Below are 20,000 nucleotides of genomic sequence, written 5' to 3'. Positions count from 1 at the left end.
CTTATTCTTATCAATCACTATTAATACGAATAATACTGGTCTATAAAGGCCTGACCGCTTTCTGATTTTTCTCACTTCATGTAAGACGGCAATGCGCCAACAATTTGCCTGACCAACACCCACTGGGCGCAAGTGCGTTTGGTACTTACACAATCTGGGCACTGGGCATGAAAATGCCAGCTGCCAGCCTTGGTTATAAACTAGCAATGACACTTGCGTGTCTGCGCTGGGTGTAAGATATACAGTACATACAGTACAGCAGGGCCCTCCTCTGCGTTTTAATGTGCAGGAGAAGGAAGGGGACAGCTACACAGGTTTGATGAGGTAGTGGTGTGCTGTGTGGCTAATGGGAGAAGAATAACCAGACCCAGACCTCAGGGCGTATGTATGGCTAACACCCCAACAGAGAACCTCAGGGCTTTTTGTTCTGCGTTGACTCTGTTTGCCTCGCCACTCGCCCTCTTCCTTGTTGGCTCGCACGGCTGTATTCTTTCTCACTTCACTCTGTGTGTTCTTTTACTCGCCATGCACACTCCCCCCCCCCCCCCCCCCCTGCTCTATCTCTCTCCTCTACGTTGTTTCCCTCGGAATTTCACTTTCACTCCCAGCCCGCCCTCCCTTGTCTCTGTATATCTCGCAGTCTCTCTATCCAGAGTACATTTAGCCTTTAGCTCCCTCTCTGTGTCCGCCTATTATCCCCCAGCACCACCCACTCCTCCTGCTCCGCTCTTGGCTAGTTTCCTTCTTTTCTTCCCCGCTCCCTCTCACCTCTCTGCTCTCTTCATATTTCATATTAAGCAATCCTTTCCACGGAGCCAGCTGTGTAAACAGTAGGGACCAGCCCTTCGTGTTTTCTCAGAACGAGAGAAAATGCCACAAAAAAAAGAAGAAAAGAAAACAACAAAAAGAAAGAGAGAGAGAGAGAAGCCTGGACACAATGAACAAGTTGCAAGTAGCGAGCACGGTGGCGTGCATGCATGCGCTAAAACACACACACACACACACACACACACACACACACACACACACACACACACACACACACACACACACACACACACACACACACACACACACACACAGACAGATGATCTATAGCCCTTTGTCTCTCCCACCTCCTTCGAATGTATGTGGGACTTTCTCTGCAATGTGTGGGAGTGTGTGTACGTGCGTGTGTGGGAGTGTGTGCGTGCGTATGTGTGCGTGTGTGTGTGGGAGTGTGTGCGTGCGTATGTGTGCGCGTGTGCGTGTGTGTGTGTGTGACTGTGTGCGTGTGTGTGCATGTGCGTGTGCACCGGGCAGCATGTTTTCGTGGGTGTGGGTGCATTCCGTTACCATAGCCCCCACAAATATTGACAGAGCTAAACGGTTACAGTGGAGCAGCTTGAAAGCAAACACCAGACATGCCACTTTACTTTACGCCAGATAGGCCTTCTATTTTACCGCAAATCGCACCCTGGCCCGGAAATAATTGTGCTTGTTTTATGCCTGATAATGCTGTCGCTCATCATGCATACTTGTGGTTTTATACTTTGATAAGTTGAAGGGAGATTTGGGCTGCTGGCTGCGCGTGGTGACGAATCTGACCCATATTTGGCGGACACGCTGCTCTTTCCTATCTATAGCTCTATAATCTGTCTATCAATGTAGGTACGCTATAGTCTATTTTTACATGGATGTTCCTGGAAGCTGCTGGTTTTCCTGGGGTTGTGGGCCCACCATGTGATGCAGATAAGAGTCATTAAATGTCTTCATGTGATAGTCTTTAAGGGCAGAGTGGGCAGTCCACTGTTAAGGATTTTCGTGACGTGGATAGGCACGGCTTCTGTGCGTGTGTGCGTGCGTACGTGCGTGTATCTGTGCGCAGATGCTCTGTAGTTCTGCACGCACAACCACAACAGTATTCAGACTGAATAAATCCATGACACATACACACACACACACAGCTCATCCGTTGGCTTATATTTTGCAGGTGCAATGCTCGCTGGCATTTGAGATAATTAGAGCCTGACCTTTTTCAGGGGAGACAGAAATGTCACTCGGCCCACTCTGCTGACAAGTGGCTTCACCCCACGGGGGGGCGCTGGTAAAACGGAGGTGGGTTCTCACCATCCCGGATGCGCACTTAGCACCCTTTAGTCTCCCTGCACCGCAGTTAGTGGCCTGTCACCCAAGAGGACGAGCCCCCACTTACTCCTCTGTCACCCAAGAGGACGATCCCCCACTGACTCCTCTGTCTCCCAAGAGGACGATCCCCCACTTACTCCTCTGTCACCCAAGAGGACGATCCCCCACTTACTCCTCTGTCACCCAAGAGGACGATCCCCCACTTACTCCTCTGTCACCCAAGAGGACGATCCCCCACTTACTCCTCTGTCACCCAAGAGGACGAGCCCCCACTTACTCCTCTGTCACCCAACAGGACGATCCCCCACTTACTCCTCTGTCACCCAAGAGGACGAGCCCCCACTTACTCCTCTGTCACCCAAGAGGACGAGCCCCCACTTACTCCTCTGTCACCCAAGAGGACGAGCCCCCACTTACTCCTCTGTCACCCAAGAGGACGAGCCCCCACTTACTCCTCTGTCACCCAAGAGGACGAGCCCCCACTTACTCCTCTGTCACCCAAGAGGACGAGCCCCCACTTACTCCTCTGTCACCCAAGAGGACGATCCCCTACTTACTCCTCTGTCACCCAAGAGGACGATCCCCTACTTACTCCTCTGTCACCCAAGAGGACGATCCCCTACTTACTCCTCTGTCACCCAAGAGGACGAGCCCCCACTTACTCCTCTGTCACCCAACAGGACGAGCCCCCACTTACTCCTCTGTCACCCAACAGGACGATCCCCCACTTACTCCTCTGTCACCCAAGAGGACGAGCCCCCACTTACTCCTTCTCCAAACCACTCAGACTCTGACTCAGACCATAGCCTGATGTCAGATAATGGATTATCATATGGGAAACAATGTTGATATTTTTCAATGCTCTACTAGGCCTGTCACAATTATTACATAATCGCGGCTTTGTGACACATTGTAAGCTTGTAGATCAGCTATTTCAGCAATTCGTTTTTTAACCTTTTTTAAGTAAAAGGCATTTCTTTGTATATTTCAATTCTTTGTTGTATTTTCCCTGTGCATTCTTTGATGACCAGGCAAACAGAAAGTTATTCTTCATTCATACAGTATGTTCAATGCCAAAACACAATCGTTAATCACAATTATTTGTGTGACAATTCACAATTAATTGCAAACTTACATTTGTTCTACGTATAACCGCAACTATAACTTATATTGACAAATATAATATGATTTTAGAATGCCCTTGTCAGTTCAAATAATATAATAAATATACAATAAAACCATTTTGTTTTTCATATTTGTGAGTCTAATCAAGATGGTTAATAAATAATCACAAAATCTGTCTAAATGTTTTATTAAATTGTGTTACAGTGGAAGCACTGCAATTTCAATAACATCTGAATAATAAGAAATGCCCTAGATGTTGCATCCAAAGAAGTAGGTCACTAAAAAGTACTCACGGATTGAGTTACTCTTAACCAAACAAACATGATTCAAGTTATATCTATGCTACGAAATATATCTACGCTACAAGTAATTTAAGAAATTACTTGATTTATCAATTTTGGCATATTCCTCCATAATTCAAATCAGATGTTAGATAAAAGTGTGCTTGCACCAGTGCTAAAAGTTGGAGTGAATGATTTGCTGTTAATGGTAGACCTCATTGTATTCTCTTTAATGCACTCTAGTCCTAGAGAAAGTACAAATTCAGACTTGTTTTTCTATTATTACTCAAAATTAAAAGAGACTTAGTAGGATAGGATATTTGAAAATAAGCTGTATACTGCATGTCCAAACTGAAAGTATGAACAACAATGAAGAAGGCTGCCTACATGTACATACCGCTACAGTATCATATAGCATAGCCCACTGTGATAACCCCGCCCATCACACTCTCTCTCTCTAGGTCGTCCTCAGACGAACCCATCACACCCACACACACCCACACTATTTGAAAGTCAAACCACTTTGCAAATGTTACTCCCCATAGAATGTACAACATTGTTGTTGTCCTTGAAGGCATATGTTTCCTCCCACCTCTGAGACACAGACCGAGTAGGCAGACATGGTAGAAATGAGCATTCACGAGGACCAGTTATATGGAGATTGAGAATGGAAAGTGCTCGAGTAAGTAACTGACGGAGACAGCGCTTGTTTCACCTGACGAATTTGACTGTGTCATCATTTCTTGTTTCTTATTATTCAAAAAAAGTCAGTTATTCGAAGTCCCCTCCCATCTATATACAAATTACATCCTGCACATAATTCTACATTCATTCAAACTCCTAGCTCTGACTGGGGAGAGAGTCTGGGAGATAGGGTTACTGTATAGTCTAATGATCCTTACATGTGAGAGAACACATTTCTAAAGAAGAACAAACAAATCCAGGTTGTTATGTATAGCGCATGGACAATCAAAATAAGCTGTCAGTTTGGTTTTTTTCCGACGTGGTGTCATAATTGATATGGCACACTGACTATCATGAAAGTGAAAGCATGGCACTTCATGTCAGAAAGGTTGCCGACCCCTGCTACGGCCTGCCCTATAGCCTTTGAACTAGTCACGGTACATGTACTCTCCTGTATATTTAAAACCCATGCCATATGAGCCGCTAATGTACAGTAAAAGCAATGTACTGTAAGGCGGTCTCGGGGGCACTCATATGACACACAAGTGGTAATTGGGGACATGACACAGCACACACATTAGCGCACACACTGTCGCTCACTCCAATGAAGGCTGAGGTATGCATGACTGCACAGCACAGCATCCACCCGCTCACACACTTGTTGACACATGTGCAAGCGTATTTGACGCGCGCGCACGCACGCACGCACGCACGCACACGGCTTCTCAGTATGCAGCATATAAAAATATGCTTGTATGTGCATTTGCGAGGGCACAAACACACACATACGTGCATCCGCTCCCACTTTCTCATGTCCCACTGGTGACGTATATGTCCTCCCACGCCGCTCTCCTCATAAAAGTTTCAGTGCATCGTGCCTGAGCGGCTCCCATAATACCACTGGCAAGACATATATGACAGAGCTGGAGCCTACAGCACATACAGTGGCTGTGATAACTCTGCACGACCTGTCAAAAGGCTGGAGCATCTTAGCCTTCCTTCCTTGAATGAGGTTCTACGGAAATCCAGCAGAGTTTTTCAATGTAGGCCGTTTCATTTATGGAAATTATGAGTAATGTATCGGAAGCCTTGGGTTTAAGTGGTGATTTCTTGTAAAGTGTGTTTTTATGTTTGGAGGATATATGAAAAGGATAGAATGAGGACTGGCAAGCTTGTATGTACAGTATGACATGTTAAACACCATCTATTTTATATGAAACGGCATGCACAGCAAAGCGCTCATATTCATATAAAATATGTAAAGGAAAGAGCCTAATTCATACAGCATGAGCTGTCCAACGCGGCACGCTTGCTAAGGACATTCAAGGACAGTTTTCAGCGTGTTTCTCCCCTTCAATAGCTCTCACCTCAGGGTGCTTTGTTGTAAACCGCACTACATTGCACTCAACTGGCTCATATAATTGTTTTAATGGCCAAGCAGTTCACTGTATCGCCTAGTTTATCACTTATCATTGCATAATGCAATTACACTCCGCTGAACCCACAGCAACAACATTCTCCATAGAACATTTCAGACTTGTACAGTAGGTCTTTGAAGTCAAGCTAATATTCTTATAGCCGCTATTAAACACAAGTACACTCTAGAGCTATCTGCTCAAAGTCATAATTATAGTGTACTGCGTTATCGCTAATGCCACAGAAGTAGAACACTATACATATTGAGCCATACTGTATAGTGTAATAGATAGCGAACTCAACCCCAGCACAGTATATTCAGTATATTGCTAATGTCATCATTGACCGCTAGCTGCCATTACTAATCCACTTGACCTTTGTAGCGTTGGCAACACCAACATCATGGCCATTTTAATGTCAGCAGGGATGCGTTTGTGTGTGTGTATATACGAATACGAGTGTGTGTGTGTGTGTGTGTGTGTGTGTGTGTGTCATCCTCTGAAGAGTTGTGTTTTTCTTTCTCCATTCCATTATGGCTGGTGTTTGTGATACTCACCTATTTGAACTTTATATGTTTAGAGACTATAGGTATGTATGTATGTCTACTACTCTATTACACACGCACACGCAAATGCCACGCACATGCACATGCACATGTGCATTGTGCAGCACACACACAAAATGTCCATGCTCTCCCAGTGTGCTCACATGTGCCTGCAGCTGTCCTTCCCTGTGGTCCTGTTTGGCATGCTGGCCCGCCCGTCCGTCCGCCCTGACCCTGCATGCTGTTTTTTTTTTTTCTGCTTTTTTTTTCGTCTTTTCAATTATTAATTCCACATCGGCTGTCACAGCCCATTACAGTCATGTTGCTCCTGCTTGCGCAGCATCACAGGCCCTCCCCTGTGACCTCTAACCCTCTCCGCCATTTGTGCACACATATGCAGAGAGCGCATGCAGCGCCAGCACAAGTGGCCCCGCAGTATGTGTTTATTCAGATGCCTCCTGTCTCTCTTATCTATTGTAAATGATCACATGCTGCTTTCGCTCAGGAGCCGTTTTCCATATACGCACGCGGCAACAGTAGGCACTTACGGTATACAGTGGCTCCCCGGTGAACCGAAGCCAGTTGTAGGCTGTAGCTCTTATAGTGGTTAGATATGGTACAGTATATATGCCTTTAGACCTTTTGAAAGAGAGTGCTCTAATGGCCCGGCCCTGAGTGTCACCGTCCACTTCTTACATCACCGACGTATATCTTTACGATCAAGAACAGTCAAGCATCCACTAAATGTTTAAACAGAATGCACTGTTATATGCATCTGTTGTGCCGCCATGTTAGTGTGTGTGTGTGTGTGTGTGTGTGTGTGTGTGTGTGTGTGTGTGTGTGTGTGTGTGTGTGTGTGTGTGTGTGTGTGTGTGTGCGCGTGTGCGTGTGCGCGCAACAGTGTGGCATGTTTGTTGACTGTGACGGTGAGCATTTTGTTACGATGCCTACCCAAAACCTCCTCTCCTCTCCTCTCCTCTCCTCTCCTCTCCTCTCCTCTCCTCTCCTCTCCTCTCCTCTCCTCTCCTCTCCTCTCCTCTCCTCTCCTCTCCTCTCCTCTCCTCTCCTCTCCTCTCCTCTCCTCTCCTCTCCTCTCCTCTCCTTCACCAACGACCTTGAGTGTCAAGCGTATCATGCATGGATAATGTAAAACACATACATCACAGGGATGGGAGGAGGTCTCTGCCTGGATACTGAGAAGAATAGAGGAGAAATGACTGTGTGTGTTTGTGTGTGTGTGTGTGTGTGTGTGTGTGTGTGTGTGTGTGTGTGTGTGTGTGTGTGTGTGTGTGTGTGTGTGTGTGTGTGTGTGTGTGTGTGTGTGTGTGTGTGTGTGTGTGTGTGCGCGTGCGTGACCATGTGCACGCGTACGTGTGAGTAAGAGAGAGAGTGCAGCTTTATGATTTGTGTGCCAGTATGTGTGGATCGGTATGAGGCATGATAACAAATCATGCCTCTGTTTTGTTCATGTGTTAATGTTAGACATATAATGTGTCTGTGCACACACTACACAGTAAAATCCTGAGTGCATTTTACCCGAGAGGCCGAGAGTGTAACAATTGCCCATTAGGGGTCCACTGTTACATATGCATACATGTTACAACAAACATTGTTGTCTAATTTATGGAATTTCTTAGATCTTTCTTTGGTTTCTTGATTTTCTTCATCTGAAAAAACCCAAACATAGAATGTTTTTAGGGAATCTTTGGAAACAAAAAAGAATGGGAACTAATGGGTTCCCACTAGTTCCCAGTGTTTAGGAACCAGTGCAGTTTAGTGTCAATATATTGAGAGAAATACGTGTTTTCCGGTTTCAGCGGCAGCCTGTGCATGCATGCATGGGTGTCATGCACGCTATGCAATGGGGGATGGCTGGATGCGATGCATGTGTACTGCATGTGTGTGTGATGGGCATATGCACATTGACAAGGGTGTCTGAGGACGTATAGAGTGCACGTCAGCAGCTTTCCCCCAGCTCTGGTGTTGGCGTGTGCAGTTTTAGAGGCAGATTATATGAAAGCTCGGTCATGGCTTGATTCCGCTTATATCTGAGAGCTTCAGCTCTGGGTGCGTGTGCATGTGCCAGTGCACGTGCGTGTACTGTATGCGTGTGATCCCCCTGTGTGTTTTGCCTTCAACACTGGCAAGAGGATTATATGGGTGCTCAATTACATTCTACTTCTGTCCACACTCTGCTGTGATGTGATGTTTGTGCCTCTGTGCGTGTGCGTGAATCTCTCTCTCTTTCTCTTTCACACACAACACACACACACACACACACACACACACACACACACACACACACACACACACACACACACACACACACACAGTTTAGTGCGAGCAAAAAGAAAGGCATTGATTTGATTGAGTGTGTTTGAAATGCCTGAGTTGCTCCCGTCAGACTCCGTTTACAGGCCTCTGTGTTTTCCCAAAGCCATACATTGAGACATTGTTTGGCCTGCTGCTCGTGTCTCAGTGTACAGTCACTCCAGTGGAGCTGCCTGGTGGTGAACACAGCTGTGTACAGAGCAGGGCCTACAGGTCATCTCTCCAATCACACAGCAACCACAGCTCCAACTGGGAAATTACGTCAGGCAGAGGTCGGCGTGCTTCGAGTCGACCAGCGTCATTCTTTTATTCACAGCATCTTCCCCTTTTTTTTCTGCCTTATGCATGCTTGATTTCCACACCACCAAACGACAGCAGTGCAGCGGTGTGAACTCTGTAAACTCAGCTTGGGACAGAGAGATCGTAGCCTCTTAGTCAGAAGATTGCGTTGAGGTATATACCACCAGTTTAGAACAACAAAGCTCAGATGTTTATCTCAGAGGACTATAGCTGAGGCTTGCGGTTCGATATGGCCTCTGAACGCAAGATGGTGTGATGATAAAATTGAGGTAACTGGCCCATTTCCTGCCTCTCCCCAATGACGCTAGTTGGTTTGGTTCGTCTTTCTGCTCGGTTCTCAGATTCTGTCGCCCATGGGTGCTACATCACATCTGAAAATGCGACTTTCACCCCGCTCCAATCGCAGCGGCTGACAATGCTTTTGTATTTTACATGTTGATGATGCCAATGTGAAAAGCCAATGCATGGCACATGATTGCACGTTACCGCTGTACAGGGCTCTGTCATGTGAATCGGTCAACACGATGAATCTCAGCGTCGATGTTCGTGTGTATGTCCCATCTGCTCTTTGCTTTCTTTTAATTGTTTGTTGATGATGCAGTTAGGCAGAATATCTCCCAAGCATAAACACCGATCTCATTGTTGAAATCATCACCAGGCCTTCTCCGTCAACGCCTCGCTCCAGCCAAGATAAAGACGGGAAACGAGGCCATGTTGTTTGTCCATTTGTCCAACCATATCTACGCAATTGTGATGTGTTATATTTTTCGGTCAAACATGATGTAAAATAGTTTTGGAGATGGACGAATGGGGTGTTCTCGTGACTCTAAATCCAACCTAGTTAAACAGGTGGCTTGACAGGAGAGAGAGAGGGGGTGGGGGCTTTAAAAGTTAAATTAAACAATATCCTGCTCCCTTGGGCTTTTAAAAAATGCTATTAAAGCTCTTTGCCTAATACAAACACGCCCCTTGCCCCCACAAGTCCCACAGAAGCCCCCATAACTGGCCCGCTCCACCCCTGTACTCCCTCTCTGCATTGCCCCTTTACTTTTTACAACAGCAGCCCCACGTGCATCGGTCCGGCACACAGCGACAGGGTGATTGGAGAGCACTTTGGTGGCGATCAATAAAAATAAGGCGCTTAATACATGGCTCGCCCCATAAAGGCAGCTCTCAGGCTGATGAAGAGACGTATCATGGCGCTACACGCGCTAGCTGGTTGACTGCATGGGGATGAGCAGCCTGTGACCAATCAGCACTGTCGGATCCTATAACCTTATGTACTATATGTAAAAGAAAAAAAAACTTAACTTTTCAGCAGTGGTGGAAAAAGTACTCACATGTTTACTAAAGTAAAAGTATCAATACTGCTATATAGAGATATTCTGTTTCAAGTAAAAGACCGGAATTTAAAAGGTACAAGTGTACAAATGGAATGGCATCGAAATGCACATAAAGTATATAAGCATATCAATTATTCAGAAAGTCCCATTTCAAGTTTTCAAATGTAGACCTATATCTATCGGAAATAGTAGATCTACAAGCTCACAATGCGTCACAGTGAGCTCTGCTATAGTAGATCTGCTATTTTTAAATGGCCCAAATGTATATAAGGGCTTTTGTAATAATAATACAAATCTACTAATTAGTAACCTTTTTAGAAACTTTAAAGAAACTGATGTATGTAGTTATAAGTTGGTCAGAAACTCTTAAACTCGTAATACTTTTCATTGGTTAAATGACAGACTGACCCACTTTCAACCTGGTACTGTAACTCTATTTTGGACATGTCATTATAGGCAAAACATTTCATAATATTCTAAATTCTAAAAAACAACACGTCGTAGTAGGCCGTGTGAGCCCGGATCAGCTATATGTAGATAAGCTACTTTCCATACTTTTGCGTGTATAAAATAGGGCATTCATGAATGTGACACACTCACACATACATATTTTTCGCCAAACTCATTCCCATAAATAACCGTTCACTCAGCATGTATACAGAGTCAACTTTCAGACACTCACACAGGCAGACATAGATGGGCGTGTGAAGCTGTAATCAAATGCAGCCTCGATAGTCTTGAGTCTTGTGGGGTCTGGGAGAAGAGCCAGCCATTCTGAGGCTCTTACCTCCACTGCTGTGGCTAATTTATAGTGTTACTTGACGAAACTGACGCGTTCTCAAACTGGAGGAAAAAAACGTGTCGCTCAACGCTTTCTCAATGTCGCACGCCCGTGGAGTTTTACTACAGAACTTTACTACATTACATATTTTCCGTCTCATTTCTGTACTCAGTCAGTCAGTCAGTCAGTCACTGGAGGGTGAGAGAGGTGTGCTTATGATGGCCAAAATGTAAGTATTGCAGTATGTGGTCTGTAAGTATACTGTAGTAGAATCTGAGAAATAGTCTGTGTGAGCACACAATTTTCCTGGTCCTTTGTGGTTGTTTAAAGAAAGAAAGGATTTGGGGAATTAGGCTTACAATTAGGAAAATATTCAGGTTGGTGTTAGAGTTAGGAGGATTAGGGCTTTAAGCATTTAGAGCACTGTTTCGGATATTTAATATTATTGGTATTATTTCAACAGATTAAAAAAAAGTATAAACAATCAATTAAAAACAATTAGAACACTTTTTTCAAAAGTATCTCATATATAAAAAAATCACACTTTTGTTAAGTGAGGGGTGCTCTTATCATCATACATCATCACATTCCGTGCTCAGCCAATCGTCATATTCCATGCTACACACACACACACACACACACACACACACACACACACACACACACACACACACACACACACACTGGGCACAATGTGTCATGCTGCTAAGCTATGTTTGATGTGCAACCCCGGCATGAAACTATGTATAGGCGTTAGGGTTACAAATAGCATTCATAAATAATGTCCTTAGAAGTAGGCTATAGTAATTGTGTGTGTGTGTGTGTGTGTGTGTGTGTGTGTGTGTGTGTGTGTGTGTGTGTGTGTGTGTGTGTGTGTGTGTGTGTGTGTGTGTGTGTGTGTGTGTGGACCTGCGTGTATGCGTACTGTTTGTGTATTAGAAATTAGTCTTTTGTTTAACTGGCACCAAGTATTCTCACAGTAAATGGTGCATTTATATAGCGCCTTTATCCAAAGTGCTTTACAGAGATTGTGCATTACATTCACCCATTCATACACCGATGGCAGCGGAAACCATGCAAGGCACCAACTAGCACATCGGGAGCAATTAGGGGTTCAGTGTCTTGCTCAAGGACACTTCGACAGTAACTCTGGGGGAGCCCGGGTTCGAACTGGCAACCTTACGGTTACCATCCAGGCACCCTGAGCCACCGTCGCCCCATGCACAGTGTACTGCCTGTGCATTGTATTACATCCCCTGCTTCATAAAGAGGGTCATTATAGTCAGAAGTATGAAGTCATATAATTTTCATCAAAGCGTCCGTGCGTATGAATTATGCAGTGCTTTGGCTGTAACGAGATGCGCAGCAGAGCTACCTGGCAATATAGCTAGAGACGTGCATCTCTAACCGCTACGGCAATGCAATGAATATGGTCCTTCTTTCTTTTCTCATTTTGCCAAGTCTGATATGAAATTGAATGCAGTATCTTGAATGACAAGTTGTTCCAAAGGGAATACATACTTTTCCCTGTTCTATCATTCCTGGCATTGCAATTGATGTGTTATATATATATATATGCCAGAAAACAATACTGAAATGAAATGATCTCATTTATAAATGTGCTATTTTGTCTATTGTTTTAAAACTGGACAGGCACTGGCCTATGCAGGGACCATGCAAGTTGGGAATACTGTCTGTCTGTTGCACAATATATATCTAATCTAACACATAAGGATTTTGGTTAGGACGCAAAAGTGGGGACAAAATTGTGACCTGTGTTTTGGCTGGAAGGTGTGGTATATATTAAATCATTATTTATTATTATTATTATTTACTATTTATTTATAATAAATGGCTTGCGTGCGTGCATGCATGCATGCTTGCATGCGTGTGTGCATGCGTGCGTGCGTGCGTGCGTGCGTGCGTGCGTGCGTGCGTGCGTGCGTGCGTGCGTGCGTGCGTGCGTGCGTGCATGCGTGCGTGCGTGCGTGCGTGCGTGCGTGCGTGCATGCGTGCGTGCATGCGTGCGTGCATGCGTGTGTGCATGCGTGCATCCACTAGCCACACAAATAAACTCACCTATACTAACTAGAAATTGATTGGATCCGACCATAAATGTTATGTCACTGAATCTATCGCTCTCTCTCTCTCTCTGTCTCTCTTTCTCTTATGAATGCGTTTCACAGCATAATGGAATTTTAACACCCATTCTTATTTACCAACAGCTTTATATTTGCCATACATGTTAGGAAAATAGGTAAAATGTGTTGCTAAACTCCCGAGACAAAACATAGGTAAACAATGGCTGCTCCCGGGCCCCTATCGGCACAGCACACTGACTGGATCCATCATTGGACTGGCGGTTTAATCATTAATGCATATTAAACGTAATTAACAATTAAACAAAGCATTAGTACTCTTGTTGTGCAATAGGCTCTCCCGGGAAAGCAATGAGTGCACAGTGTCCCAATTTGGGGGCTGAGTTTCAGTAACTGTCATTTGTCAATCAGAATCAGAATAAATGTTATTGTCGCATCACAGGTTTACAGGTGTAAACACACACACACACAGTGTGTGTGTGTGTGTGTGTGTGTGTGTGTGTGTGTGTGTGTGTGTGTGTGTGTGTGTGTGTGTGTGTGTGTGTGTGTCTGTGTCTGTGTCTGTGTCTGTGTGTGTGTGTGTGTGTGTGTGTGTGTGTGTGTGTGTGTGTGTGTGTGTGTGTGTGTGTGTCTGTGTGCGTGCAAGTGTGCGTGTACAGTAGAGTAGAGTAGAGTAGAGTACACTACAGTAGACGTTTGATTCTCTGCCTGGACCTGAGACCGTGGCCATGCCCATGGGTCGGATAGGACCTGAGACCGTGGCCATGCCCATGGGTCTGGACCTGAGACCGTGGCCATGCCCATGGGTCGGATAGGACCTGAGACCGTGGCCATGCCCATGGGTCTGGACCTGAGACCGTGGCCATGCCCATGGGTGGAATAGGACCTGAGACCGTGGCCATGCCCATGGGTCTGGACCTGAGACCGTGGCCATGCCCATGGGTCTGGACCTGAGACCGTGGTCATGCCCATGGGTCGGATAGGACCTGAGACCGTGGCCATGCCCATGGGTCTGGACCTGAGACCGTGGCCATGCCCATGGGTCGGATAGGACCTGAGACCGTGGCCATGCCCATGGGTCTGGACCTGAGACCGTGGCCATGCCCATGGGTCTGGACCTGAGACCGTGGTCATGCCCATGGGTCGGATAGGACCTGAGACCGTGGCCATGCCCATGGGTCTGGACCTGAGACCGTGGCCATGCCCATGGGTCGGATAGGACCTGAGACCGTGGCCATGCCCATGGGTCGGATAGGACCTGAGACCGTGGCCATGCCCATGGGTCTGGACCTGAGACCGTGGCCATGCCCATGGGTCTGGACCTGAGACCGTGGCCATGCCCATGGGTCGGATAGGACCTGAGACCGTGGCCATGCCCATGGGTCGGATAGGACCTGAGACCGTGGCCATGCCCATGGGTCGGATAGGACCTGAGACCGTGGCCATGCCCATGGGTCTGGACCTGAGACCGTGGCCATGCCCATGGGTCAGATAGGACCTGAGACCGTGGCCATGCCCATGGGTCGGATAGGACCTGAGACCGTGGCCATGCCCATGGGTCGGATAGGACCTGAGACCGTGGCCATGCCCATGGGTCGGATAGGAATTTCCCCTAATTTCCTCATGGTCATACAGTTATTTGTTTGGAATCTACTTGGTGTGATAGAAAGTTAGCTATTATAATATTTTAATATTAAACATTATGTATAAATCACTGTGATTGATAAAACAATGTTTGCAACAATGTCAAATATGTGCACACAAAGCATCAAAACGATAAAGTCCTAAGCATGTGTTATCTCTTCAGAACTGGTGCGATAAAAGCTCCTTAGGGATCAATGTGACAAAAACAAAAGAACTTGTCATTCATGAAAAGGAACCTGTGCAGAACCTGTGCACAATTGGTGGACAAATAGTGGAGGTAGTAGACACTTTTAAATACTTAGGCACATATATTGACAGCAAACTCAATTTCAGTGAAAATACTGACCAGATTTTTAAAACTTGTAACCAACGCCTCCACCTACTACGCAAGCTCAACTCCTTTAGAGTGAGCAAGCATATCATGGAAACAGTCTATAAAAACCTGATAGAGGGAATCTTGACTTTTAACATGGCAATGTGGTTTGGCAATCTAAATGTCAAAGGAAGAAGCAAGCTGCAGCGAATAGTAAATCTAGCCTCAAAAATAATTGGGAAGAGACAGCAACAATTAGGCTGTATCTACAAGGAGGTACTTCGTAAAAAAGCTATCAAGATAGCAAACGACCCCTCTCATCCACTCTGCAGCGAGTTCCAACTACTTCCCTCTGGTAGACGGTACAAAGTACCAAGAGCTAACCGTAACATTTTTAAAAATTCTTTCATACCAAATGCCATTAAGGCACTAAATGATACCATGTCTCGCTAGATTAGTTTTCTTTTCCAATGTATCTGCCACTGTTGTCCTGCACTTTTTGCCATGAGAAAATAATTGTGTTAAGTGTTGTTGCTGTTGTTGTAACCGTTTGTTTTTTACTGTTTGAGACCGAAGACGAATTTCCACACGTGGACAATAAATGAAACTAACTAACTAACTAACATACTGTATGTATTGTACTTAACCCATTCTGGGCAGGCACCCCTTTTGGTGTTAGCATGCATGTTATGCTTTAGCTATTGAAAAATATCGAAGAACGACTGACATTTTTAGAATCTGATCTCAGGTCAGAATGGGTTAATCAGACCAGTATGTGTCCAGTGGAAACCTCGTATGAATCTGATCTCAGGTCAGAATGGGTTAATTGGACTGAATCAGAATATCAGAATGTTAAATGTATGTAAACATTGTAATATCAATCACACTGTGATTGACAGCCTCCAGAAAGAGGAAATGCAGTCAATGCACAGACTCGGGTAGAGTCAGTCTTGTGTTTTATTGTGGCCCAGTGTAAGCTGTAGAATTATACACGTGCACATCTTGGTGTTACACACCCACAAGTAAACACACTGCCAAGTGGAAGTCTCCAGTGGACACAGAGTGGGTCCTTGGGGAACACCTCATGGGTTTTTTTTCCTCCTCCACAACTGCAATTAGCAAAGTTTTCTTTTGTGTTGCTGTTTTCATGTACGCCTTATTGACTCCTCTCCCCTCATGTTTGCACTCTCGCAGTTGTTAATGAGTATGTGGATCACAGCACAGAGCTGTGAAGACACATCACACACACCCACTGCTGCTCATGGTTTTAATGCTCCATTAGATAATTAAGCCGGATGGTGTGTTTTTGCAACATTTCAGATGAGACGTTACCATTAATTAGTGTCAAAAAGAAAATAACTGTTTTGCTCAAGATCTTACACACAAGGGGAAATGAGCCTCTTTAACTTGTCACTTACAAACTCAAATCTCTCTCTCTCTCTCTCTCTCTCTCTCTCTCTCTCTCTCTCTCTCTCTCTCTCTGTAGGTAAACACTAAAAGACTCAGAGGAGGATACCAAGGGGGCCAAACCAAGGAGAGGGCTATCTCGTACTGGCATCATGTGAGCTGTACATTCCTTCGAAGTGCTTTACTGCAGAGTGGAAGAGTGATTCTGCACTCCGTATGAGAGCTGCAGAACCACCGGCAACCCCCCTATCACCACTATCGCCACTCCTGACAGCCCCAGACGGCAGTCATCAAAGCCACCTTCTCCTGACTCGACTTGCCCTCTCTCCGTTTCTCTGTCCTTGTGTCGTTAAGATAAAAAATGGCCTTGCTAAACTTCACCCTGCCCGACGCCTCGCGCAAATAAGGGCTTTCAGCTCGCCTCACAATACCAGAGAAAGGACGGCCTAAACCCTGTTAAATCCCCTGCTTTTATTTCTCCCTCTCTCTCTCTCTCTCTCTCTCTCTCTCTCTCTCTCTCTCTCTCTCTCTCTCTCTCTCTTTATTTTTGTTTGCTCGCTCTGCTCGCTCACTCAACCGCTCGGGCACGCACATTCCCTGAGCAAACTGGGACCCTTTTGGGGATAGCCACGCTTCAACCGGCGGCCTACTGGGATACCCGTACATCCGTCATCTGCATGGGGGATTAAATCAACGCTCGTTTCCATTTGGACTCCAGTTCGTTGCATTATTCTCTCCCCAAGTGAGGGCTTTGGACTCCAGCTGGATTGGGCCGGGATCATGGCTGGGAAGGGTAACCCGGTGCCTGGCCCGCACCTCAACGGTTTCCCCATGCCTCCCTATTCCTATTTTTTCCCCCACGTGCTGGGGGGACTGTCGCCTCCGGCCCTGCCTGGCCTGTCCATCAGCGGCTACAGCACCCCCTCGCCAGCCAGTAAGTACTGTAAGTGTCTCAATGTGCCCGATTTGTCTTTGGTGTAATGTTCTCCAATCGAGGAGTGATTTGACTGCTACTGACGTGTATGCCTTGATATGACCTGTCCCTGTTCCAGTGTTCCGCTCAGTCGGCTGTGTGTTACCTCTGAAAGATTGAAGGGAGACAGTTTGGAGTCTGTACCTTGTGTGTCCATGGGTTTACCCATGATTGTGCGTGCATGCATTCGTCTACATATTACCATTGGTACGAGTGTTCTTGCCTTTCATCTTGTCCTGTTTAGATCTCTTACATGAAAGGTGTGTGTGTGTGTGTGTGTGTGTGTGTGTGTGTGTGTGTGTGTGTGTGTGTGTGTGTGTGTGTGTGTGTGTGTGTGTGTGTGTGTGTGTGTGTGTGTGTGTGTGTGTGTGTAACAAATGGAACGTCACCCTAGATCACATGGATAAGAGACCAGAAGAAAATGGCTCTTTATTTGGGGAACACAAACCTTGCAGCCTTATCCCAAAATAAACCTCCTGAGAATCAGCAGTTACATCATGTCCATCATCGCTGCACGTTCCATCAACAGATGTATACATATAGCCTTTCATATCCTGTCAGTGTACTCATCTTTTTATGTTTTTTAGACATCTCCAATTCTCCATGTCAAACGTTGAAAACAAAACCTCCCAAAACAAACAACCAAACTAAACTCCAATTGCAATGTCTGATTTAATCCACCAGAAAAGTGCACCTGGGTACATTGAATGTATGAATCCCAGCTGTACACCCTGGAACACACACACACACCACACAACGAGCTAACGCATATTGATAACCCCTGCCTATAGCTAATTGATTGATTGGCCATGGCAGCCGCAGAACTATCGACGACAAGGACTGCCGTCAGCGGTGTGAAGTAGCTGAGTGCATTTACTCAAGTACTCTCTGTACTTAAGTACCATTTTGAGGTATTTTTTACTTTATTGGTGTATTTCCAGTTTTCAGCACTTTTACTTCTACTACAATTATTTGAAAACGGACTTATCTACTACAATTATTTGAAAACGGACTTAGGGTTACTTTGTAGATTTTGAAAAGAGTTGCTCTGAGCCGCTTACAATGTGTCTCAATGCATTGTGAGCTTGTACTGTAGATCCTCTATTTAAATAATGCGATTACGTGTGGAGTTGGCGGGCAGTGTCGCTGTATGCTCTTTGGACAGGCCTGGCGGACTATGGCCTTGCCCGCTAAAGGTTTCTCGGGGTCAATCTATTGACTTTCTATCTGGCAGAGTTAGAGGAAGTGCGGAGCAGTTACTCCTACTTCCTTTAATGTCACATACTGCACCTTCCACTGCACACACGCATGCACACATACACGCACACACACACACACACACACACACACACCGTACATAATATGCACGCACTCACCACGCCTCTGACTTTCATTAGATTCCTCGTTGCACTAACCTGCTGGTATACTGTGTTACTCGCTGTTTGTGTGTGTGTGTGTGCGTGCGTTTGTGTGTGTGTGTGTCTGTGTGTGCATGAGCGCGGGTGCACGGGCATGCGTGCGTGTGGTCCAGGCCTCTCCCCAGTGCTTGCCATGTGGGGCAGCAATGTTCCTTCCCTTTGGCCTGGACAAACATTTCCTGTCAGTAAACACTAGAGAGCCATGCAGGGACACCACAGCTTCCTGACCATGCAGTGCACGCACGCACACACACACACACACACACACACACGCACACGCACACACGCACACGCACACGCACACACGCACACGCACACGCACACACATGCACAAGCGCACGCAGTCACGCGCACACACACACACACACACACATACACACACACACACACACACACACATACATACAGTACTTTCTTGCGCACGCGCAAAACCTTTACACCCTCTGTCCTCCTTTAACTGACTTACTTTCCTTCACGCTCTATCTTTCTTAACCAAGATAACCAAGGACACCGTATACACGCATGCAAATGGCTGACTTAATTAAAAACTCTGCAAGTGTAAAACGGGACCCCGCCCACCAGGGGTTTAGCAGCGTGATGAAAAGACTAGACGGATCTGTAAGTAGTATATACAGTGCACTGCCACGCTGTCAGCTGTCCCCTTCCACAGTTAAATCCTTGGGAGTTCATTTCATTCTGCAAGTGGACCCTTACGGGTCCATTTGGTTGCGTTTGTATACTCTCTCAGGGTCACAAGTGGATAAATTAACTGAGGATGTGCAGATGATATGCAACTATCCAGATGTTTCCCCTGCTACTCTGGGAGGCAATGCTGTAAATCTGCGTTCATATGTACGATGGCTGGCCGGACCTCTTTACTTTGGGATAGAAGCGGTGGGTTGGGGGGGGGGGGGGGGGGGAGTGGCGGGGGGGGGGGGACTGTAAGAAAAGGCAGGATCCCACGAATCACACACACACACGCACAGATGTGAACACAGAGCTGGTCATCTGGCTCTGGCTCCTTCCCCTCCTCTCTTACTCACTTTGTTGCTCTCTCTCTCCTCTCTCTCTCTGTTTCTCTCTCCTATCTCTCCTCTCTCTCTCTCTCTCTCTCTCTCTCTCTCTCTCTCTCTCTTTATCTCTCTTCTCGCTCTCTCTCTCTCTCTCTCTCTCTCTCTCTCTCTCTCTCTCTCTCTCTCTCTCTCTCTCTCTCT

At 46.0% G+C, this 20,000-nt stretch overlaps 1 protein-coding gene across 3 annotated transcripts in view; it reads left to right on the top strand.

The window, feature by feature from the left end:
* raraa (retinoic acid receptor, alpha a) overlaps window positions 1-20,000 on the top strand; it is a 207,309-nt gene that overhangs the window by 88,532 nt on the left and 98,777 nt on the right. For 2 of the 3 annotated variants that reach the window (XM_083787937.1, XM_083787936.1), the window contains exon 4: window positions 16,475-17,329. In XM_083787937.1, the coding sequence (XP_083644063.1) occupies window positions 17,176-17,329 (154 nt within the window). In that variant the 5' untranslated portion in view covers window positions 16,475-17,175. Of the gene's footprint in view, window positions 1-16,474; window positions 17,339-20,000 lie in introns of those variants that run through there. The other variant, XM_083787935.1, reaches the window with a different exon arrangement.

Source organism: Protomyctophum parallelum (genome assembly GCF_964188405.1).
Source record: "Protomyctophum parallelum genome assembly, chromosome: 17".
NCBI lineage: Eukaryota > Metazoa > Chordata > Actinopteri > Myctophiformes > Myctophidae > Protomyctophum > Protomyctophum parallelum.
The sequence above is the reverse complement of the archived record's forward strand: the minus strand, read 5'-3'. Positions and strand labels throughout refer to the sequence as shown.